Source organism: Vanacampus margaritifer, chromosome 9 (genome assembly GCF_051991255.1).
Source record: "Vanacampus margaritifer isolate UIUO_Vmar chromosome 9, RoL_Vmar_1.0, whole genome shotgun sequence".
NCBI lineage: Eukaryota > Metazoa > Chordata > Actinopteri > Syngnathiformes > Syngnathidae > Vanacampus > Vanacampus margaritifer.
Window position 1 is genome coordinate 28,485,377 of NC_135440.1, and position 22,903 is coordinate 28,508,279.

General features: G+C 53.2%; 2 protein-coding genes and 1 long non-coding RNA gene across 11 annotated transcripts; 2 read left to right on the forward strand and 1 right to left on the reverse strand.

The window, feature by feature from the left end:
- On the forward strand, positions 1-17,515 carry tg (thyroglobulin). Of its 7 annotated transcripts, none has more exons than XM_077575885.1 (49): positions 4-606; positions 1,342-1,441; positions 1,994-2,091; positions 2,176-2,340; positions 2,411-2,579; positions 2,671-2,777; positions 2,850-2,987; positions 3,345-3,530; positions 3,720-4,210; positions 4,663-5,050; positions 5,122-5,160; positions 5,237-5,467; positions 6,023-6,127; positions 6,189-6,266; positions 6,356-6,462; positions 6,565-6,676; positions 6,911-7,072; positions 7,710-7,904; positions 8,006-8,133; positions 8,202-8,352; positions 8,428-8,583; positions 8,650-8,796; positions 8,885-9,049; positions 9,122-9,226; positions 9,307-9,410; positions 9,492-9,597; positions 9,665-9,844; positions 9,923-10,093; positions 10,175-10,252; positions 10,326-10,382; positions 11,175-11,315; positions 11,392-11,571; positions 11,649-11,763; positions 11,832-11,911; positions 12,056-12,202; positions 12,309-12,389; positions 12,613-12,747; positions 13,485-13,667; positions 13,896-14,100; positions 14,160-14,238; positions 14,309-14,450; positions 14,615-14,802; positions 15,041-15,205; positions 15,263-15,403; positions 15,481-15,671; positions 16,599-16,697; positions 16,769-16,888; positions 17,044-17,222; positions 17,295-17,515. In XM_077575885.1, exons 1-49 carry the CDS (start codon positions 381-383, stop codon positions 17,384-17,386), a joined length of 7,308 nt encoding a protein of 2,435 aa, XP_077432011.1. In that variant the 5' UTR covers positions 4-380; the 3' UTR covers positions 17,387-17,515. The 7 variants fall into 7 exon arrangements, with proteins under 7 accessions (XP_077432008.1, XP_077432010.1, XP_077432009.1 ...); XM_077575886.1 differs by having other exon boundaries at positions 5-606; positions 10,178-10,252; positions 12,309-12,374; XM_077575882.1 differs by having other exon boundaries at positions 1-606; positions 17,044-17,515.
- On the reverse strand, positions 17,298-19,133 carry LOC144057907 (uncharacterized). 2 transcript variants are annotated; one of them, XR_013295340.1, is made up of 3 exons: positions 18,805-19,133; positions 18,269-18,363; positions 17,298-17,438 (listed from the first exon to the last, which is right to left on the reverse strand). It is a non-coding gene; the product is annotated as an uncharacterized LOC144057907 (long non-coding RNA). The 2 variants fall into 2 exon arrangements; XR_013295341.1 differs by having other exon boundaries at positions 18,720-18,823.
- Positions 18,796-22,766, forward strand: LOC144057906 (uncharacterized). 2 transcript variants are annotated; one of them, XM_077575914.1, is made up of 5 exons: positions 18,796-19,068; positions 20,108-20,206; positions 20,281-20,654; positions 21,066-21,170; positions 22,362-22,766. In XM_077575914.1, exons 2-5 carry the CDS (start codon positions 20,170-20,172, stop codon positions 22,395-22,397), a joined length of 552 nt encoding a protein of 183 aa, XP_077432040.1. In that variant the 5' UTR covers positions 18,796-19,068; positions 20,108-20,169; the 3' UTR covers positions 22,398-22,766. The 2 variants fall into 2 exon arrangements, with proteins under 2 accessions (XP_077432040.1, XP_077432039.1); XM_077575913.1 differs by lacking the exon at positions 18,796-19,068 and having other exon boundaries at positions 19,973-20,206.
- Positions 22,767-22,903: the final 137 nt, after the last annotated feature.

The window sequence follows — 22,903 nt, forward strand, 5'->3', positions numbered from 1 at the left end:
TCACTTCCGGTTGCGTCCAGCCAACTTCCTCCTTGCGGTTTGTCCCAACAACAGTAACACTTGACTTCCTGTTAAGTTGATCCAAACAGGAAGTGGCAGTCACAAGCTGGCAGGCCTTCTGGAAGATTCTATGAGAGGTGAGATGTGAACAGAAGGCCCAAAGCAGCATGAAAGACAACTAAATGCAGGACCAATGAGTCCAAATGGAAGGAAAACATGACAACGATGAAGCATCAAGTTGTTTCCGACCGATGGCGCTTGTGGTCGGCAGAATTTGCAAGGACGGAACCTGACGACTTTGAAGAAAATCTCGAGTGTTGCGGCCTAAACAAAGCAGGTTCCGTGCGCTCACCTGTGGAATTCTTCAACGGTCCTCAACGATGGTCCTCCTCGCCGCTCGTCCAATGGCGAGACGTCACGCTGCCGATGGCGCCTCTCGGCGCCGCCTGGACGGACGCACGAGGACGCTGACTCAGCACTCCCCAGGGCTTAAAAGCGCCAGTGCGGCCGTCAGCGCCGAGACCACCACCATGGGGAGATTGCTGGCCGTCGCCTTGGCGCTGCTCGTCTGCCGCTCGCCCGCTGCACTCGCCGCCCGGCCTTCAGGTGAGACGGAAGCCGCTACAGATCCGTTGTTACTCGGCTGGCGTGTCTGCCGAAAAGCTTCTCGTCAGCGTCATGCAGCGGTTCCTTGAGATACGAGTGCCTTGACTTAAGAGTTCCATAGGATATGACTTGTCGCTTGACTTGAGCAACAATTTTGTCCTGACATCACAGATGGAGAAAGTGGAAACCCTGCCGCAGTTTGGCGTTGTCGTTATGACCCGGTTTGCCTGCCGATTGAGCACAAGCAGCCAAACTGTGGCGGGCTTTGCACTTTCTGGACCCGCTTTGCCATCTCGGCCTGACAAAAAACAATTTAAGATCCAAAGTGTGCTTCAGGCGCCCGCCACTAGATGGCGCCAGCACGCTTGACAACAAGCGGCCGGCATCAAGTGACATGGATTTCCTTTTCCTTGCAGCAGAAGGACAAAAACAGCTTCAAAAAAACAGTTTCCCAAAAGTGCTCGTGTAACGTTAGCAAAGTGAGCCACGATTGGTCGTCACGCGAGACCTCGGATGTCTTTTTCAGTCGCCAGCAAGTGAAGAAAAAAAAACAAAAAACTTCTCACTGCTGCTGAAAACGAGGAAATTCATGCACTGAATTGTGAACTTTTTCTTTCAAAGCGAGCTGTCTGTGTTCCCGCCACATGCAACCCGTCGGTCTTTGAGGGTTTGAGATGTCCAAATGTTGCAGTTGCCGTGGAGACGAGCCATTTTTATGTGACTTTTGTTGTTTAGAATATCAGCTGGACTCGACGGTGACGGCGTGCGAGGCGGCGAGGGCCGCCGCCCGCCAACCCGACCGCCGGCCGCAATGCACTCACGACGGACGCTTCAGGTATTCGCCGGACGCTCGTGTGCCGCCCATTTGCGACTTCCTGCCGAAGCCAACCATTTTCTCACTTGACTTAACAACAAGACTTCAAGCTGTTTCTTGCCTCTCCCAGCTGAAGTTTACTCCACAAAGGGAATGACACGTTAGAGATTTCAAAATGCAAAAAATGTTGCTTTCAGAACAGCCTGCTAGCTTCTTCATGCAAACATGAATGGTAAACGCCTCTGACATGCTAACGCTAGCATGGCAATTTGACGAGCCTTTAAGCGACAGCACTGGAGACAGATGTTTCATCCAGACGCATGTTTATGTATGCAAAGTGCGATGTAGATCCAGATTGCTTGAAGTTACAAAAAATGACAAATCATAGAAACTTACTGAGTCGTAGTCGAGGGAGAATTCTATTGGTCCTCCATTTGGCTCTGCATGACTGCCCCCTTGTGGTCAAGGTGGGCAGCACAATCCGTTGGATTGCGTCATCAAATCATCAAACATAAAGAGTTGCACTGTTTATACTCACTTTAATGACCTTCTTACTCTCGTGCGCGCGCGTAGGCCTGTGCAGTGCAGTGGGCGGGGCCAGGAGTGTTGGTGCGTTGATTCCAAAGGACAGGAAGTGGCTGGAAGTCGAAGCAACGGATCCATTCCACAGTGTAAGACTGAAGGTCACATGACTGACGAGCCAGCCAATAAGAGCGCAGGCTGAACCTTGCACGTGTTTGTCCGCTTGGCATCAGGTGCGTCGCCGTGCCAACTTCAGTCGTCCCTGCGATGTTCGCCGTCGGGTCACTTCCTGCCGGTGCAGTGTGATTCCAGCGGGGGGCAGTGTTGGTGCGTGGACCAGGACGGCATGGAGCTGTATGGGACACGGCAGCCGGGCACGCCGCGCACGCCGCGCACATGTACGTGCACAAAGGCACTCGCGCGCGCACACATTGCCATACAGACGCTCCCACCTTTGACCGTCGGCAGGTCCCGGCAGCTGCTCGGCGCTCTCTCGCCATCTCCTTCACGGCGCCGTCTCGTCTTCGTGGTCTTCGCCGCCGCAGTGTTCCGAGGACGGCGACTTCCTTCCCGTCCAGTGTCGCCTCGTCAACACGACGGACAGGCGAGAGCTGGACCTGCTGCACGCCTTCAACACGTAACGCGCACACGCCAGGCGCACGCTTGTCATGACACGTAAACGTCCAACATGCAAATCACACGCGCGTTGTCTTCTGTTTTTTCGGCAGATTCCCAGAAGCCTTTTCCACATTCCGATCTTTCCGGGAGGTCTTCCCGCTGGTTTCCGCCTACTGCTTCTGCTCCGACAGCAGGGGGCGCGAGATGGCCGACACAGGTAACGCCGGCCCACCCCGATGATGATGATGACGACGATGAAGATGGCGACGTCTGCCGATGTTTGGCGCAGGTGTGGAGCTGCTGCCGTCCGACGTGTACGACTCGGTCTTCTCCGGCGTCGCTCGCTCGTTGGCAGAGTCGACCGTTTTCAAAGTTCTTCACCGGCGGATGCTGGGAGTCGGTCTCGCCGTCAGCGGACGATTCCGATGTAAGTTAGACTGAGACGACGATCGAGTTTATCGGATGTCTTGCAGAGCTGCAAACGATTGCGATTGGAGGCTGAACTGCCCAAATAAAGTTTGCTTTGGGCCAAACGAAAGAAGGTGGAATGAACTAAGGTGACCCCGGACGGAAGAGTTCTGTTGCGCAACTGAACAAAAGCCCATCGGACTCACGGCTATCGTCTCAAAAGTGCGAGGCAGAAATAAGAAGCTGGCTTGAGTCAAACAGCAAATCTTCCCCTGCCATCGTTCATGTCTTCCGTCAGGACAGAATTTGCAGCAACGTCTGCTGCTTGCTCAGAACGCGGCGGTCTTTCCCACCAATCTTTTGATGCTGCCGGCAGGTCCTTCGGCGTGCGAGGACGAGCGGAGGGCGGCGGCCGCCACGTCCGGCGTTTTTGTGCCGTCCTGCCAGGAGGACGGCGCCTTCACCTCCAAGCAGTGCCAGCAGGGGGGGCAGTGTTGGTGCGTGGACTCCACGGGGGCGGAGCTTCCTGGGACGCGGCAGCGCGGAGACTTCCTGGTTTGTGGTGAGTGTCTGAACGGGAACGAAGTACGCACCAAAGCGAGATCTGGGGTGTACGGTTGCATCCAAACGAGCGTTGCATGTTAGCAAATCGTGTTAGCATGTTAGCAAACCATGTTAGCATGTTAGCAAACCATGTTAGCATGTTACCTTCATGCAAGAAGGATTCTTCTTGTTGTTTTTGTGCGTAAAGGTGGCGTTGCGTCGGAGGACTGCGTCTCGCTTCGCCGCGTCTCGCTGTCTCGCTTGTTCTCGGGTCCTCTGGAAGCTCATCTTCCCGCCTCCTCGCCGGCGGAACACTCGGCGTCCTGTCAAGCCCTCCTGCGACCGATAGAGGCTCTCCTTCCAGTGGAGGCGGATCCTCTGTCCTTCCTGTCCGTCATGGTGGACGTCCTGCACGGACTCTTTCCCTCAGTGGGCGGGGCTTTGGAGGCTCTGGCCAGCTCGTCTCCTCGGCGTCTGCAGGAGTTTCTGTTTGGCGGGAAGTTCCTGAAGAACGCGGCCAACTTCAACCTTAGCGGTGCGGTGGGAACGCGGGCCAGCGTACGCGTGGATGCCGCCGCCCGCCCCCGACACCATCAGAAACTGGTCCTCGCCGTCAGCCGCGCCCTGGAGGACCGGGACTTCCTGGCCGGCGTCCGGCTCACCCTGATGGGCGTTTCAGGATCCGCCTCCTTGCGTCAGGTGTGCGCATGAATCTCAAACACAACAAAACACCAGAATATCCAATGCTAATTGTAATGCCAACGCTAAAATTGATGTTAAATTTGAAATTGCAAATGCTAATGTCAATGCTGACATTACATGCTAATGCTTTTGCTAATGCTAATCTTCATGCCAAAGGTACTGTTAATGTTAGATGCTAAATAATCATGCTAATGGAAATGCTGAAGCTAAATTCATGATCCAAAGTGTTTTGGGGAATTGCAAAGTCGACATTTCTAAACAAAGCACAAGTGCTGTCTTAGCACACGAGTGGGATTAGCAACAGAGGGAGGATGAGGCTGACGATGTAAACAATTGGTTCAGGACAGCAAGGAAAATACATTTCATTTAAATGCTAATGCTAATGCTAAAATGAATGTGAGCTTCAGTAAGTCTGCCTCCATCTTGGTGCGGTTGTCGTCTTCTTCCAGGTGTTGACGAGCGTCTTCCGTTCCTGCGCCGCCGCCGACAGTCGAGACGACGCGGCGGCCATCTTCCTTCCTCGCTGTGCGGCCGACGGGTCTTTCCGGGAGGTTCAGTGTCAGGGCGGGGAGTGCTGGTGCGTGACCCCGCGAGGCCTGGAGGTCGAAGGGACGCGAGCGCACGGCGTCCGGCCTCGATGCCCGTCACGCTGCGAGAGCGAGAGGGCGGCGGCCCTGCGCATGAGAGACAAGATGGCGGCGGGGGCCGACATCCACGTTCCCGCGTGCTCGCCGGACGGACGCTTCCTGTCTCTGCAGTGTGGACGTTCCGGGTGCTTCTGTGTGGACCAGCAGGGGGCGCCGACGGCTACGCCCTCTTCGGGCGGCGTCCTGGCCTGTAACCTTTTTCTCCTTCTCTTCTTCCTCCTCCTTCTTCTCCTCCTTACATTTCTTCTTGTGGCCTTTCAGGTGCAGACACGAGCCCTCGGAATCCTGGCGCCTCCTCGGGTCAGAAAAGCAAAGCATCCATGTTGTTGTGATTTTTTGTGAAATATTGTTGACTTGCCGTCCTGGGAATGCGCAGGCAAGTGCTGGCGGGCGTTACAGGAAGTGGAGACCTTCAGACAGGAAGTGAGCAATGTGGTGGCTCTCTCTAACTCCTCCCACATCCCCGCGGGATACGCCTTCCTATTGGCCGAAGGTCTGCATCTGACCCCGGAGGAGCTGCAGGTGGCCCAATCGCGGGAGGCGCTGCGTGTGTCTGATTGGCTGCCGAGCCGCTCCAAAGCTGCGCTGCGATTGGCCGCCTACTCCAGTGAGTCCCGCCCTCCTACACGTGACAGCCTGATTGCCGTCTGATTCTTGTCCAATGAAGCCAGCAAACGCGCTTGAACGCGAGTTGAGTGTGGAATTCCTCCATGTTTTTAGAGGACGCCACTTGACAAACTCCTCAAACCAACTTTCAGTGTTGTGAAAGAAAAAGAAAGAAAGCGTTTGTTTGTGTACTTTGGAGCGCGTGTTGCGGTGGCCAAGACGCAACATGACACCTTCTTCTGGTGCACAATTGCAGCCTGGCCAGAGTTGGAGGCGCTAATCAGTGATGTCTGCCATCCTGTGGTTAACACTGGTACTGCAACTTTCACCGGCTTAGCAACAGTAAACCTTTTGTCCCCTTCCAAAAATGTATGAATAAAAAATGAATCTAGAGCATCGCTTGATACCAACCTTTTAAATGTATGCAAATAATATGGACTGCTTTTTATACATCTACACCAATAATTGTCTACTACTGCAGGTGTGAACTGGAATGTAACCACGCGATAAACGAGGGGATCAATTATTGCTCGTATTGTGTTTGTTTGTTTTCCAGCCGTGCAGATGTTGCGACCTGCAGGACGTCTCGACGACCAGCCGTTCAGTCCGCAGTGTGACGACGAAGGGGAATGGCGGCCCACGCAGTGTTACCACAGCACAGGTCTCACACGCGCACCTGCACACACACACACACACTCACACACGCACGTGTGTTTGTTCAGGTCAATGTTGGTGTGTTAATGAAGATGGCGAGTATGTTCCGCAAACTCTGAGCAGTCGTTCACGCCCTCTGGTCAAATGTAAGCGAACACACAAACGTTCACAAACACACACAAGCTTACACTAAAGTGAAAAAATGTGTGTGTGTTTGTGTGTGTGTGTGTTGCAGGTCTCACACGCTGTCAGAGAGCTCAGAGTCACTTGCTGCTTTCTGATTGGATGAGAGCCTCTGACATCACGGCCAATGCTTCCGGGTACCGCACACAGTGTGACAAGGTAAGCGCGCACGCACACACACGAGCTCGAAGGGCTGACTGACGATGCCCATTGGCCCGAGGCGACCATGTGACAGGAAGTGCTTTTTGTGATTGCGTTTAGGACGGTCGCTTCTCCGTGCTGCAGACAGAGGGCGCCGCAGGCTGGTGCGTTCACCCTGTGAGCGGGGACAGCCTGCGGGACGCCACCCGGGGCGCTGATGGACAGCTCACGTGTACGCACGCACGCACACACATACATGCACACGCGTGCGGTGATACCTTGACATGTTTGATTTGTTGTGTGACGGCGTTTGCGGTCACTCAAATCTACTTAGCCAATTGAAATGATTGGAAATGCCGCTAATCCGTTCCCAAAACGGAGACACCTTTTTTTTTTGTAATCAAATGAACAGCATATATGACACATACGAGCACATGCGATGTTGAAGCATGTTTACGTGTTGCAGGTCCCAGTTGGTGTGAACTTCAGGGTCTCCAGTGTCGCTCCGACGGCTCCTTCGTCCCTCTTCAGTGCGACGTCACTGCCTGTTGGTGCGTGTCTGAGAACGGGCAGGAAGTGGCGGGAACCCGGGAACTGAAAGTGACGGGACGCACGCCATCTTGTGAGCGTAAGTGCTCGCTGAGCTGAAATCCCGTGCAGCCGATGGATGCTATTGGCGCTGTTGTAGACGGAATTAGCGAACAAGTCAACAGCGTCATCACATCTCAGGAAGTCAGTAGCTAATGTGATATTGCCACTTATCTGAATATAAGACTTTTCAGGCGGCCATATTGCTCCTCCCACCAAAGGTTTCTCAGCATACGATCCTATACATTTACAGTATCTAAATTGGGACAGAACTGAAGAACAAACAGCATGTTTTAAATGTGTTCATCATAAACAAGAGAACTTCGGATGTTTTACAACTTGCCTTAAATACAACCAAAGATGCCTCTGCCAAATCCAATATTGGGGTCTAAGGTACTGAGCGATAAAAGAAAAAGGATGTCTTCAAAGTAGCGCATACTGTCCACTTCATTTTTATTCATTTTTTTACTTTACTAAATACTAACTGTATATGTCTAATCTGTACGTTATCGTATAGTTTATACAGTAGTCTGCTCACGAGATGGGAGGAGCAAGATGGCCGCCCTGTGGCTTTCAACGGCATATATTCAGATTAGTGGCTAGCTTGCAGTTAGCATTTTGCACAATTCAACTGAACAAGAAGTGACCTTGTGACCTTGTGACCTTGCGTCCGCCAGGTCCCGACGGTTGTCCCGCCACCGCTGTCTCCCACGGCAGCCTTGTGTGCCGCCCCGCACAAGATGGCCGCCAAAGCTGCGACCTCGTGTGTCACGGCGGTTATCGCAACTCACTTCCCGTCCGTAGCTTCATGTGCGACACGATCGGTCATCAGTGGGACGGTGACCTCCGACCTCTGCCTGGAGCCTGCCAGAGTACAACTTTTGAAACTGACAACATTTTCCACAACTTTCCTCATGTGCTCATTGCGTGCGTGTGCGTGTGCGTGTGCGTGTGCGTGCGCGTGTGCGTGTAGTGATTGTGCCTGCTCAGCGTGTGTGGGCGTCTCATATTTGGTCGTTGGCGGCGCCGTGTCGGAACCCGCAAGCGATGCGCTCACAGCTTCTACGCGACATGACCAGCAGGGGGCTCTGCTCAGCTCAGGTCAAATCAAGCACGCAAATAAGGAAGCAACACAGCAAATAACGTCAGGTTTGTGTGTGTGCGTGTAGCTCCCGGCGTCGGGACGCAGCGTGTCTGTGTGTGACGACTCTTCGTTGCGTGTGTATTGCGATGGCGACACGTCGTGGCGCGTGGCGGTCAGCTGGACCGTCTTCACGGCTGACCTCCCGACCTCTGACCTGCCCGCCCTTCACGACATGGGTGAGTGAACGTGCGTCATGAGAGTGACGTGATGTCATTTCCTGTGACGTTACGCCATATTTCCCGGCGCACTAGCGGCGTTCCTGAACGTGTCGCGTCATCTGGAGCGTCTGGAGCGTCTGCTGACTCAGCGCATCGACGCGACCTCGCGACCTCAGCTGGTCTCCATGACGACGCCCCGAGTGGGCTGTTCCCACGGTTACCGACTGAGCGACGACGGCGAAGGCTGTGGTGAGTCTGTTGATGACATCACGGTGGAACGAGGTCACAATCTGATGACATCATTTTTGTGCGCAGTCGTTTGCCCAGCTGGCAGCTACTCGGCTGAGGGGGCGTGTCCTCTGTGTCCCAAGGGCACCTATCAAGACACGGAGGGGCGGGACTTGTGCAAGCAATGTCCCAGAGGCTCCTCCTCCTTTCCCGGATCCTTTGCCCTCAATCAATGTGAGCTGTCAATCATCTGCTCGACCGACAACAACAGACGCGGACTCACTGTGTGTGTATGTGCGTGCGTGCGTGCGTGCGTGAGTAGGTGTGACAGACTGTCAGAGGCGTGGCCTTCGCTGCTCCGAGGGTGGCGACTTCCTGCCTGCTCAGTCTGACTTCCTGTCTGGCAAGTGGAGCTGCTTTAACAGCGAGGGGGCGGAGCTTAACTGGACCAGGAGTGACACGCCCCTCACTGATGACGAATGCTCAGGTGACAAACAATCAATCAGTCAGCCAATCACAGAAAAGATTGACAAGATCGTGTGTGTTTTTGTGTGCGTAGTCCTCAGCAGCTTTCGGGCTGTCCCCAGGTCAGAGGTCATCTTTGGAGCTGAAGACACGGAAGTTCTGCGGCGCATGACCTCTGACCTCAGAACATGTGCCAAGGGTAACACGCGCGCACAGTTTGTACAAATGCAACCGTTGTGTGTTGTTGTGTAACGACGTGTGCGCTTTTTTTTTTTTCAGCGTGTGCAGTGGACACGTCCTGCCACCATGTGGCGCTGTCCAGCGGCCAGTGCCACATGTACAGCACACACACTCTCAACACGCACTGCAACACTTCCGACCAGGTAGGCACACGTGCACACACACACACACGTGCACCCCCCCAAACAAACAGTGAGCGTGTACACGCGTGTGTGTGCGTGTAGGCAAACGAGTTTCTGGGTAACAGTCAGGCCGAGCTCTTTGATTGGTTGAGATGCTTCGTGAGGGTGAGGGGCGGGGCCACCAACACGCCGGTCATCAGGAAGATTGGTAAGTAACCACGGCAACCAGCACGTACGCGTGCGTGTGCACGTTAGGACATACAGGTGTGTTTTAGGGGCGGAGTCTACTTCTGACTTCATGAGGTCATCGATGGCGAAGGCGGAGTCGGGCGCGTTCCGGACGACGGTGTTCGCCAACGCGTCGCTAGCCGACGCCCATCGTTTCTGCGAGCTGGGTTGTCGCCGTGACCGCTGCTGCCGCGGGTTCATCCTCAACCGCAACAGCCTCAACGGCGGTGTGTGCGCACGCGTCGTACGTTAGCGCGGCGACGTGACTTTTGGGCTGAGCCGTCTGTATGCCCCGCCCCCTTCAGGTTCTCTGCTGTGCGGTTGGCTCAGGGCGCCGCCCGTCTTGATGTGCGGCCAGCAGGACTGGGACGCGGTTGGACGGTGCGCGGCCAATTGCGTTTGTGGGGCGGGGCTCGCATACGACAAGCAGCAGGGCAACTTCCTCTTTGACTTTGGAGGACAAAAATTTGCCATCCGTAAGAACATTTGGAAAAAAGCGTTGATGAAAAATGTCATGGTGATGAATGAAAGCTGAAGCGCGTCGGCCATCTTGCCAGCAGCTGAGTCAGCGCTTCCTGCCTCCAAGAACGACACCACGTCCATCGTCGACTTCCAGGCCGTCTACCTGAGCAGCGGTAGAGCGCCACGTCGTCCTTGGGCCGGGCGGCGTCGACGTCACGTCACGTGACCTTTCTTCTCTTTCCGCAGACCAATCGAGTGCTACTTCCTGTGCAGTCAGCGGAGACGAGACTTTGCCTCTTGACGGTTTGCACCTTCGAGTCGCTTCCTTAAGTCGGCTTTCCATCCAGCCATCTTTGTTTGAATTTTCAAGAAATGTGCAAATGAAAATGAATGGAAACGCTAGAAATGCGAAAAAGGATTTAGAAGCGGATCAAAAAAAGGAAAATGCACATTTTGGCGATGGAAACGGTTTTGTCATTAAACGCTGGCAAGACCGGATACACGTCGCACGGTTTGACCGGATATTACGACACGCGTACGTTTGTAGTCACAAAGCAATGGCGGACAATAAAGTTTGCGACAAAACAGAAATCTTTTTGGAATTCAATAAAAGAGTAAATATTTATGCGATTTTAGATGGAAAACAGCAACGAAATCATCAAGAATGACAAAAGCAAACTCGTACGACGTCATCGCACGGCAGTCGCTTCCTGTTCTTCTTTAAAATGAGTGGTGGCTCACATCTCTATGGTGTATAGCGCCACCTACAGCGGCGGAGTCGTCTCTCAATATTCGCAAAAGAACAACAGATGCGTATTTCCCCTAAAAACATTTTGCTTATAAAATTCGATTGGATGGAAACCTGACTTGTGCCAAAGCTGGCAAATTCGGGTCCAGAAAGTCAAAACCCTGCCGCAGTTTGTCTTTAGCCTCTTGTGCTAGCTAGCTTGCTAGCCGTCAATTTACCTGCTAGGGAGCTCGTTAGCTAGCACAAGAGGCTAAAGGCAAACTGCGGCAGGGTTTTGACTTTCTGGACCTGGATTTGCCACCTCTTGTGTGTGTGTGTGTGTGTGTGTAATGTGTGTGCGCGTGCAGATTCAGTGCAGCACAAGTTCACGAGGTTGTCCGAAGACGACGTGGTGGTTGTGGACGGTCAGAAGTCCCGTCCTGTGTTGTCCTTCCTGCTCAACAAGAAGATGTTCACTAGCCACAATGCTACGTTGTGGTGTCTCACGCGTGCGTGTTCGCTCACACACACGCAGGCACGCACGCACGCACGCACACACGCACGAACCTGTCGTTGTGGCGTTAGGTTGCGATGGCGAGGCCGGCTGCTCGGTGGCCGAGCTGAACGAGGACGACGACTCGGCGGATTTCTTCGGCTGCTTCCTGTTTGCCGACAGTCGCGTGTGCGGCGCCTACAACTCGCCGCTCACGCGCTCCTGTCGCCTCCTGCTGGATAGGAAGCCAAAAAACACCTTCAGCAAGAAAGGTACGAGCATCGGACGTTGACGTCAGGCGGCGTGCCATCTCACCGCATGACATGCGTGTGCACGTGTGTGCGTGCAGTGGATCTGGCGGGTCCGGTCAAGAGCTTCTACCAACGAGTTCCCTTCAAGAAGATGATCTCTTACTCCGTGCGCCATCGAGTTAACGTGAAGGCAAACACGCCGCTGCCTGAAGGGTAACGCGCAAGCACGCACGCACACGCAAGCGTATGTTCACAGGTGACACGTGCACGCGCGTTTGCAGGTTCAGGGATTGCGAGCGCCGTTGCGATGAGGACGATTGTTGCCGTGGTTTTGGCTTCGTCGCAGACGGCGCCAAAGACGGTAGCGCACAACACGTCTGCTGTGACGCGTGACACACACACACAAAACACGCACATGGAAGAAAAGTGGTAAACACGTGACTCAAGTGCCACACACGTGACCTGCATGTAAGATGGCGTGCCGTGTGCGTGCGTGTGCGTGCAGGTGGCACGAGCGTGTCTTGCGTGATTCTCATCAGTCTCGGCATCCAAACGTGCCACGAAGACCAGCAGAGTTCTTGGATGGTCGCAGATTGTCGAGCGAGTGACGTCCGCACGTGGCCGCCACCTTTCGGCTGGTACCAAAAACCTGGTAACCGCGTCACACCCGCGTCACACCCGCGTCACACCCGCGTCACACACGCGTCACACACGCGTCACACACAGACAGCGTGTGTAAGGCATGTGCATGTTTTCAGTCAAGCAGTGGACTTCAGCGGCGGTCTTGTGTCCTGCCTTCAGTCTGCCACGTTTGCAACGCAACGGTGAGATCAGCACAGGTTGTCCCATTTTCTTTTTTGCCACTTCCTGCCTGGCTCGCGTGCGCAATCCACGTGACTTTGGAAAAATCTGTCGGCCTATCAGATGACAGTGACGTCATGGCCTGCCTTGTGAAAAGCGTTGGTTTTAATGTGGAAGCGCCGCAATGTAAACGTGTGTGTCGGGTTCGATGTCTTGTCACGGTGGAGTCGGAAGTGATCGAAATGGCGTTGTTGTCGTCAGCGTCCACAACCGAGTGGAGTCTGCTGTCCGAGCCGTCGCTTCTGCTGGACGCGTCGTGGCCTTCTTATGATGTCATCCACATCAGCCGCGACATCGCCAGCGACCCCGTCCGGACCAGGGACTGGTGTCTCCACGGTAACCCACACTCACTCGCTCCCTGCTCGCTTTTTGGGATAAATTCAGTCAACTGAGAACATTTCATAAACAACAGACAAGGAAGGAAGACGAGCCACTTTGATTTGAGATGTTCCCTGGTTTACGCACATGTTGCTGCTCTAAAGGGGAGGGGACACACAGCAGCAACCTTCAAGGAGATGAGTCACTGTGCAGATAAGAATACGTCTTTTTCTTCAGCGCTGAAGGTTTCAACCGCAAAGTGTTTCAGCCGCCATCTTGCGATGAGGCACACTTCCTGTTTTGCAGCTGCACGAGTCATGCTTTGCAAAACTAGAAGCGTAAATATGGGATCACTTAAGTACATTTATTCGAACAACGACATTCAGGCGCAAAATGGAATACATTTTCCCTCGCGAATGTCATTTGTTCACCTTTCACTGCCTCACACATTTTTTTCCCAGTGATTTATTTTTTGGGGGGGGGACAGTAGCGTACCTATTTTTTAAAATCCATATCGGTCATGGTTGGGGATTCCAGCAGGTCCAGAATGTCAAAACCCCCAAAAGCGTTTGGCGTTAAGCTCTTCAGCTGCGGCGCGCTTTCGATTCCGCAACCCTGATCGTTGACTCGTATTGAAACAAGGAATCGAATAATCCTGAATCTCGACTGAGCTTTTTGTCCGGGGAGCAATTTGGAAATCAACTCACAAGATGGCCGTGTTGGATGAGGTCACGTGACTTCCTGGTGTGTTTCAGCCTGCCAGGAGGCGGAGTCTTGCACCGCCGTGTCATTGGCCGAGTTGGAGTCGGCGACTCGATGCGTCCTTTACCCCGATTCTGCCGTGTGTGGGCTAAGCTCCGCCCCCAACTCAGCAAGCCCCGCCTCCTCCTGCCGGCTAGTGATCCGAGAGCCCGCCCAGTGGGTGTACCTGAAAAGAGGTCAGCCCGTCGCAGTGCTTCTTCATTATGTGTCATCACGGCGTGTGCGCACGTGTTCGGAAGGACGTTTTGTGCGTGTGCGTATGCGTGTTACTCTCGTGTATCACGTGTGTAATGATACGCATGTTTGTGCGTTCGTGTGTGCGTTCTTCTCAGCTATTTCTTTTTGTTTTCCACGTTTGCACCCGCGTGGCGTGCTTGCTAACGTGTTGACCTTATCGTCGCCAGCGTGGTCGCCATCATCGACCAGCGTGGCCATCGCGGGTCACGGCACCCTGCGGGGCGCGGTGGTGGAAACGGCGCTGGGCCGGGACAGGAAGCGGGTGCTCCAGTTCCTCGGCGTTCCGTACGCCCGCCCGCCAATCGGGTCGCTGCGCTTCCAAAAGGCGCAGCCGGCCAACTGGACGGGAACCTGGGACGCCAAGCGAGCGCGGTAAGTGCCACGCCCGGCGCCCTCGCTGAACATGGCTGACGCACGCGCGCGTCCCTCAGGCCCGCCTGCATCCAACCGGGCCGAGCGGACGGCAGTGAGGACTGCCTGTACCTCGACGTCTTCCGACCCGTCGCCACGGTGATGACGCCCGCCGATATGCAAATGAGATCAAGTGACATGGGCTGATCTTCCCGTGCGTGTGCGTCAGAGGGGGCGTGTCCCGGTGCTGCTCTTCTTCGTCAACCCGTCGAGCGAGGGCGGCCTGGACGGCTCCGCCCTGGCGGCGCTGGGCAACTTGATGGTGGTGACGGCCGCCTACAGGACGGCCGCGCTCGGCTTCCTCGCCACAGGTGGCGCGCACGCGCACACACAAACAGGCACAACGTGACAACAACGTGACAACAATGTGACAACAATGTGACACCGTCACCCGCGTTGACGTTTCACACACAAAGTACACGAATGATGCAGACAATCACGCACGCGACTCACGCGAGCGCTTGCCGCCCGTCAGGCCCGTCGGGCGGCAACTGGGGCACGTCGGACCAGGAGGCGGCGCTGGGCTGGGTGGACGCCCACATTTGGGCGCTGGGCGGAGACCGGAGCAGAGTGAGCGTGGGGGCGGAGCGCGGCGGCGCCGACATCGCCGGCCTGCTCCTCCTGCGCCGCCGCGCGCCGCTTTTCCAACGCATGCTGCTCATGGTGAGCGAGTGGCCGCCATTTTCATCCTTTATTTTGTAGTATTTTACATTTGTATTGATTTGTTTGTTTTTTTATACGATATATTCTCATATTTATTATTATTATTTATATAGAGCAAGAGAGAATATTTTATTGGAATGGATTATTTGTTTGCGTGTACGACGACCTACTTTTTAACATCTGTTTTTGTCCGTTGTTCTTTTTGCCAACTTAACGTGTTTGCGAATTGCGTCTGCAGGGCGGCTCGCCGTTCTCCCCGTCGGCGTTCCAGACGCCGTCGGCCGCCAGACGTCTGACGCTGCGCTTGGCCGCCGAGCTGGACTGCGCCACGGACGACGACGAGCGCACGGCGGCGTGCCTCAGGGCGGCCCCCGTGCACGCGCTCAACGCCGCTCAGACCAAGGTACGAGGCGAGCCCCGCCCACGTCGACCTCCCTCACGCCACTTCCTGCATTTGCAGCTGCTGGCCGCCGGCGGGCCCTTCCGCTCGTGGGCGCCCACGCCGGACGCCGACGGGGCGCCGTCGTCTCTGCGCAGAGTCGACCTCCTGCTGGGAACGTCGCAAGATGACGGAATCATAGCCCGCATGCAAAGCGTCAAGGTCAGGAGGTCACGCGGCGTGTTCAACGCGCAGGCGCACACGCGGACGCCTGCTGATTGTTTGGTGTTTTCTGTCAGGACTTTGCGGCGGCGGCGCTGCCCGCCGGCGGCGGCAAGACGGCGTTTTACGAGGCGCTGAGCCGCTCGCTGGGCGGAGCCTCGGGAAGCTCGCTGCTGAAGGAGGCGGCCTCCTGGTTCTACTCGCTGGACCATAGCTCCGCCCCCGCCGGATACAACCTCTTCTCATGCGCACTCGACAACGCCACAAGGTCAGAAAGGTCAAATGTCAGCTCACAAGTGGACGGACGGCAAAGCGCGGCGACGTTCGGCAAAGCGCGGCGACGTTCGGCTTGCTTGACTTTTGGAGAAAAAAAACACCGCCGACGCTTTGGCACGCTCATACTTGCAAATTCATACAAAGTTGTCATCACATTTGAAATGAAGAACTAATCAATAATCAAATGAACGGACAACTTTCATCATCAAATCTTCTTCTGGATTTGATTTCCAAACCGTCGGATTTCAGCCTCTCAACTGCAACTCTTTTGTGAGGAATCCAAAATGCAACATTGAATCCATTTTTTTTACTTCACTGCCAAACCTCAAATAAACAACAGGAATCGGCGGGAAAATGTTTTCATGATCTACTTTAATGCAAAATAAAGTTTGATCTGATTATTGGATTCATGGAATCTAAAAATATTTGATCGTGACGGCCCTCGTCTGAATGACAAGCGTGTAAATGTTTTGCTGGCAAAATGGCTGCCACGTGAGCTCACAACAGCGTCAGCAGGCTCCCTCTAGTGGCATGAGTGTGTAAGACAGCTTGTGTGACATTTGCCAAGCAAAAAAAATGGAAAAATCATTTGTGGAAACGTCGTGTTAAACAAGAGGCGAAAAATGGAGATTAGCGTCTTCCCAAAAACACGCTTGCTCCCATTTTTTCTTGTGAAAGATTGCTCAGTTGTGCTCAGTTCTGAGGTCATGTGACTTTGGGAAGCTGATCCGTGATTGGCCGTGACCTGAAAGCTGAGCAACTGTGATGTCATTTCCAGTTGACAGCAGGTGACAAAATGGACGCCGCTTAGCTCCCATTTGGCAAAATTTGTCCAAACGAACAAAGACGACATTAGCGGGCGCTTTATCTTTTGCTTTGCTATTTAAAAAGGCCAAGTTTGAAAAGTTGTGCGTTGCAGAGACCTGTTCATCATCTGCCCCACCTTGCGGATGGCGAGCCACTACGCTAAGGGCGGAGCCAACGTCTTCCTGTACCACCAGCCGGCCACCACCAGCAGGTGCTAAGCGTCCGCCTGCCCGCAGCCGCTTGCCACTTCCTGTTCTGACCGGGCCCACTTCCTGTTTGCAGCGCCGACCTCTCGGTCCCGCCGGACGTGCAGTTGCTGTTCGGGGCTCCTCATTTCACCGCCGCTGAGCGCCGCCTCTCGCTGGCCGTCATGAGCTACGTGGCCAACTTCGTCAGGAGCGGGTGACGGCGCGCACACCCACAAGCACGCGGGCCGGCCGAATGGCCGTCTGATTGGCCGACACATAAATCCGCTTAGGAAGTCACGGAGCGGCCGTTTTGTGCCGCCCGCCGAACTGAGCGGACGAGCCATAACCGCGTTTTGCTTTTGCCCTCAGCAATCCAAACCCGCCGGCGACGTGGCCGGCGACCTCTCTGCCCCGCTGGCGTCCGGTCCTGTCCTCTGGGGCCCCGCCCACCTTTCTGGAGCTAAGCCCCGCCCTCAGCCAGAAGCAAGGCCTGCGCGAGAGGAGTTGCTCTTTCTGGAACCGTCTGGCCGCGGCGCTGACGCCCGACGGTCGGTCACGTCGCCCCGCGGCCGTCCGTGGCGCCGAGGCCACCTCTCAACCCGACCTCCCTCTGCCCGCAGGCCAGCTGGGGGCGGAGTCTACGTTGGAGCCCGAACTCCCGCTGGATGCGCCGAGCGGCCCATCGCAGAGCGGCCAAGACGCCTACAACTGAATGTGACGCGACGTCGTCGTCGTCGTCGTCGTCGTCGTCGTCCAATCACAATCTGGAAAGCGTTTTTTGATCATCAATTCTGTCTTCAATCAATCAATTCCCAAATAAAAAGTCCAAATAGCAAGCTGATCAGCCAGTCGTCATTGTCACAAACACGTCACACAAAACTTGCAATAAGACTCAAGAGGCACAAAATCCAAAGAATGCCGACGACGTGCCGGGTTTTTAGAATTTGGCAATTTTCATTTCGGTTCGTTTTGATTTGGTTTTGAGTTTGGTTAGTTGGCGGCGATGCGAGCGACATCATCGGAAGGTGCTTTTCTATTGGCTGCTGATGACGTCACTTCTGCGTGACGTCCTTATTACGGTTCATATGAAAATAAATAGACTTAAAATCATCCCCAAAAGGCTCATGCATTCAATTCATTAGCAAAGACTAAAACCAAGGACATTTTCGCTATACTTAGATTTGAGTTTTGCAAACATAAAATGTCGTTTGAGTTTTTGTTTTGTTTTGGGTTTTTTTCGAGCCAAAACCGAGCATGGCCTGCTGCCATCAACGCATCCGACATGACGTCTTGTCAACAATGTTTGTTTTTGTCGGCGTCGTTTCATTTACTGGAAAATCAGCGTTCTGGCATCGGAACTGAGAACCCAATTTGATATGAAATGAATGCACGCGCTTTCTCGCTAAGTGAACCAGCAGAGCACAACGGAGAAAGGGGAGGAGCTCCCAAGTGAGAGCAAAGCAAAACAAAAAACGTCCCGATCTCACAATCAAGAAAAACAACAGCCGCCCACGTCACTCATTTCTTTCCAGGATGTCAAAGTTGCAGCAGACCACTTTTGTAAGTCGGAACCCCTTCGTGCGCTTGCGCTTACTTTATGCAGCGTCTTGACGAAGCCGTCCGCAAACAAACGTCCGCTGCTTCCTTTGACTCTTGAAGTTCCGAAAATCCTTCAAGGTGTAAAATGGGCTGGACAAAAAAAAAGAGAGAACGAAATCAGATCAGGTCCAGCGTATAAAAGTGCCGGCACCGCATCATGATCGTTACGCCGCTCAGACTTGCTCACAATCTATCACAGCCGTTTTGTGAATAAAGAAAAGCTTTCTTGTCTCGTGACTTTGAATACTTTTCAATTGTCCGGATTTCGGTGATATTTTCCTTTTTTGCTGACTAATTCGGAATAAACGACACCAAGCAGACTCTCAAAATGGGATTGTGGGATACGTTAATGTTACTAGATTTACATCCATTTAGCACCAACAAAGCTCGACTTGCACACGTGCCAAAAAAGCATTGTAGAAAAAAAAGAAGCACATTTTCCAAACCTGGACAGAAGATGTCAAATACTCGCATCTTATTTCATCTGTAACTTTGTGCACCGAAAGGAAAGCAAAAGTAGATGACGGTTACCTGGCGTACTTAAGAGCAGCTTGGCTGGATTCGAGTGACGAAAGTGCAGCAAATTCGCCGTATGGCCCGCAGGTGGCGACTCGCGCGTGCTGATGACGTCATCAGCAAGCGAACACATACGATCAGAAAGCAAATCGTTTCTACTTCATCGCAAAATAAAAAATAAAAGAATACATTGACTTGATCCAATAGCAAATGGCTGTTGCACAAAGTCATTAGATCCGTGGTGGGCAAAGTGGGTCCTGGAGGGCCGGAGTCCTGCAGGTTTGGGATGTTTCCCTTTTTTGCAAGACTTCCATATATTTCGGTTTTCACCTTGCGTAGGATCCTTAGAGATTTGCGTCCCGAAATATTTCACCAAGGATTTTATGGGGATGTCAATCATGAATTGGCAGCAATTAGGTTTTTGATATTATATCAGTGACAGTACATAATTAATAAACATTGAGTGAGCCAGAATGCTATTTTCTCATCTGCAGTCCCACAGAGATGGTTAAAAACAAATAGAACACTCCGTATTGTCCCTGGGGGAGATTGCGAGCGTGGACGCTTGTTGGCGTGTGTGTGCCCTGCGATTGGCTGGCAACCCGTTGAGGGCAAACCCCGCCTACTGCGACCCTCGTGAGGTCAAACGCTCACCAAAATGGAAAGAGGGAGAAGTAACAATAACAACAATACATTTACTAAAAGTACCATTTAACTATTCAACTCAAATGTAGCGACATTAGTGTCACAAGGGACCAACATTTAGACAAACATACTCCAAATTGTGAAAAGATTGAGAAAGCAAGATGCCAGCAGGGGGCAGCAAAAGCAAATATTTTTCTTCGTGTTGAAACGTATTTGGAGTTGGACCTGAAACGTAACGAAACGTACGGTATGTGTTTGTTTGCATTTCAAATGCTGATAAGTGACAAAGCAGTTTTTTTCCAAAGGGGACGGATATTCTTTACAAACAGGCCTTTTCACACTTTGCTTTGTTTTCCATGACTATAAAAACCTTGCCGCGCACACGCACACACGCACACGCACTCACACACGAGTGATATGAAAAACACACACGTTTGTCAGCTCATTAAACACACGCCCACATACCAAGCAGGGACATGCAGAGGGTGTGGCCAAGCGCGGGGGTTCGAGGAAAAGTTTTCTTTTCAGGCCGGGATTGACGAGCATCAACTTCGGTGCACAACAAGTGTGCGTGACAGCGTGCACGTGCAAAGCGCGTCCACCGTGCGGCGCTGTGTAACTACAGGTGTAATGGGGTGTGGCCTCATCCCTTTTTGGCTCCGCCTCTGCGCAGGTGTCAGCTTTAAAGGAGAACACACGCACGCACAGGCACACAGACGCACACACTGCACAAGAATGTGGACGACGACGCTGCTCGCCATGGGGATGACAGGTCAGCGTACAGGTCAAAGGTCACACTACAAGCTGTGTTTCTGTGATGTTGGACGCTTGTCAACATGTGTGCAGTGTGTTCCTTCATGGGTGGCGTTTCCATGACAACGGCCCCCCCAGCATCGACGACGGGCGGCGCGTCAAGCGACATGTCGACCGTTGTCATGACGACCGGCCGGCAGCCCGACAACACCGGACGGTCGTTTTCCATCTCCGCCACAACAAACGGCAGCGGCGCCGCCGACGAAACGACCGGCGTGATGACATCGGCCGACGAAACGACCGGCGTGGCGACATCGGCCGACGCCACGCCCACCGCCACAGGGGGCGCCACAAGCAAGACGTCCGCTGCAGCGGGCGCTGGCGGCGCCGTTCCCGGCTGGGGCATCGCTCTTCTGGCTCTGGCCGCTCTGCTCCTCGGCCTCCTCCTCGCCGTGCTCGTCGCCGCGGTCAGCATTGAATTACTTGAATGATGACACACGAAACGTCCTCATCACGGTTTGCAGGCTCACGGTCACGCACATTTTGCTGTTTTTTTTTTTTCCTTTTTTTGTCTAGTTAATAACTGGGTTTATTTTGGATGTAATTCCATGGTTGACCACTAGATGGTGGCACATACCGTTTTGTTTTGAACGACGAGCAAAAACAGGAGGTGGCCGATTTCAAGCTCAGTCTAGTTTGAGCTCGTTTGAATGTTGACTCCTCTTCAGTCCTGCTTTTTACGCCCACAGAAAGTGCTGGCTGCCGCGTCACTTGATTATGCACATCTTTTATACTTATTATACATTTGTTGGTTTTGAAAACAACTTTGTTTGACGGTGAGGTCACTCGCACTTACGTTGTCTTCTTGGTGCCGTCAGATATTCTGGTGTTGCTGCAACAGGGGGCGCTACAACCACCCTGCCGACATCCCGCTCTACAACACACACTCTCAATTCTGGAAGGTCAACTCCGTCCCCGCCTACGTGAGTCCTCACACGCTTCACATGTCAAAGGGCACACGTCAAGATGACGTCTCGCAAGCCGTCATACATGTCGCTCCGACACATCACGTGACCTCGTGTCACCGGGACGCGTCGTGTTGGCATCCATCATGTTGTGATCGTACGAGCCCCGCGTCACTTGTCGGGTACGACACTAGGACAGCTCGAGTCATTTCATGTCAACAACAAACGTCATAAATGTCCTTAGAACAGCCCAACATGTCGACGTGTCACGTGACTGCAACAGCTCACACGTCAGGAACACGTCAGTCAGAAAAACCTTGTCATCGTCGAGGTGTATCCGGCTCGATGAGACGGCGAGCGCGTCGCGAGCGCGTCGCGAGCGCGTCGCGAGCGCGTCGCGAGCGCGTCGCGAGCGCGTCGCGAGCGCGTCGCGAGCGCGTCGCGAGCGCGTCGCGAGCGCGTCGCGAGCGCGTCGCGAGCGCGTCGCGAGCGCGTCGCTGCCTACGTGCACGTCGCTGCCTACGTGCACATTTGCGTCATTCGTAAGCGCTACAATCAACAGCGGGGCAGGAATCGCCAGCTCCCCTGATTGACCAATCCGAGACATTCATGGCCAAATAACGCTCGCACGACATCGTTGCCGGTCACAGCAAAATACACACTTTGTAAAGGGAGAGAAAAAAATCCAACACCGCAACAACAAGCCTGCGACGTGCAAAGCATGACGTCGCCAGCTGGCTGCGAGCAACGGTGACGTTTCTTGCCTCTCAACACGAGAAGAAGAAAAAAAAACATGACTTTCTTGACTGGTCCAATTTGCAAGAACACAAACAGGCCCTCCGACTTCTGAAGGTTTGTGTTAGCTTTGAGTTTATATTTCAATGAGATCTTGCCGGGAAAACATTTTCTAGCCACTTTTCCTCACGTATACGGTTGCGCCACATTTTCAATTGGGAAAAAGGTTGTTTAAATATTAAAAAGATATTATTCCGAAGCACCAAACACAAACACAAATGTATTGTTTAGTAATTATGACCAATATTGTCACAAATATCGTGACGGCAAATGTCTTTGAAATGTGCTGATATCATTTTGAAGCCAATCAACGATTCACAACGTGACGAATGTTACAAATGTGCGTTCATACGTGAACTTGACACGTGACAAAATGTCTTCCATGTTAGTCAAAGTTGACCTTGTTTGTTTCAGGAGGACCTGGACAAAGATGTGAAGATGACCAAGTGAAGACAAAATGGACAAAATGGTTGTTGTTGTTTTTTTTTTCTGTGTGTTTAGTTTTGATAGCTGCTGATTCTTGAAGATGACGAAATCCACAAAATCTTGACGAGAAAGCAAAGAAGGTTTGGCGCGGCCAAGGAAGGCGTTTGTGCTCTTTTTTGTGTTGTTGCCGTTCAAGGTTCAAGCGGCGACGCCTCCGCTTTCTTCTTTGTGGCCATCACGAGCGTGTCAATCCATCAAAGGTTAATAAACAGCCACCCGGCGCTTTCCCCGTCTCAACTCTTTTGCCGTCGCCATCCATCACCGACACATTCACGCTTGTCCGATAAGCGTTTGTGAAATTGTGTGGATGAAAATACAAATAAAAGTCACGTGTTGTACGTGTGAGGATGGCAAGAAAGTTGATGAGGGCCGCTTACTCCTTTTGATTCAACAATGTATACTTTTTTTGTTTTCGTTTTGGTCGCCAGACAGGTTTGTCTGTCTGTGAGCAGCACGCAAGTGTGACTTGT

Bases quoted from the DNA above. Each gene is read 5' to 3' on its own strand.
- tg (XM_077575882.1), top strand. From the start codon at position 381: ATGGTCCTCCTCGCCGCTCGTCCAATGGCGAGACGTCACGCTGCCGAT. The intron at 7,073-7,709 runs GTAAGTGCTCGC...TGCGTCCGCCAG, and splicing joins ACGCACGCCATCTTGTGAGC to GTCCCGACGGTTGTCCCGCC. The intron at 10,253-10,325 runs GTAGAGCGCCAC...CTCTTTCCGCAG, and splicing joins GGCCGTCTACCTGAGCAGCG to ACCAATCGAGTGCTACTTCC.
- LOC144057906 (XM_077575913.1), top strand. From the start codon at position 20,065: ATGGGGTGTGGCCTCATCCCTTTTTGGCTCCGCCTCTGCGCAGGTGTC. The intron at 20,655-21,065 runs GTCAGCATTGAA...TGGTGCCGTCAG, and splicing joins TCGCCGTGCTCGTCGCCGCG to ATATTCTGGTGTTGCTGCAA. The intron at 21,171-22,361 runs GTGAGTCCTCAC...TGTTTGTTTCAG, and splicing joins TCAACTCCGTCCCCGCCTAC to GAGGACCTGGACAAAGATGT.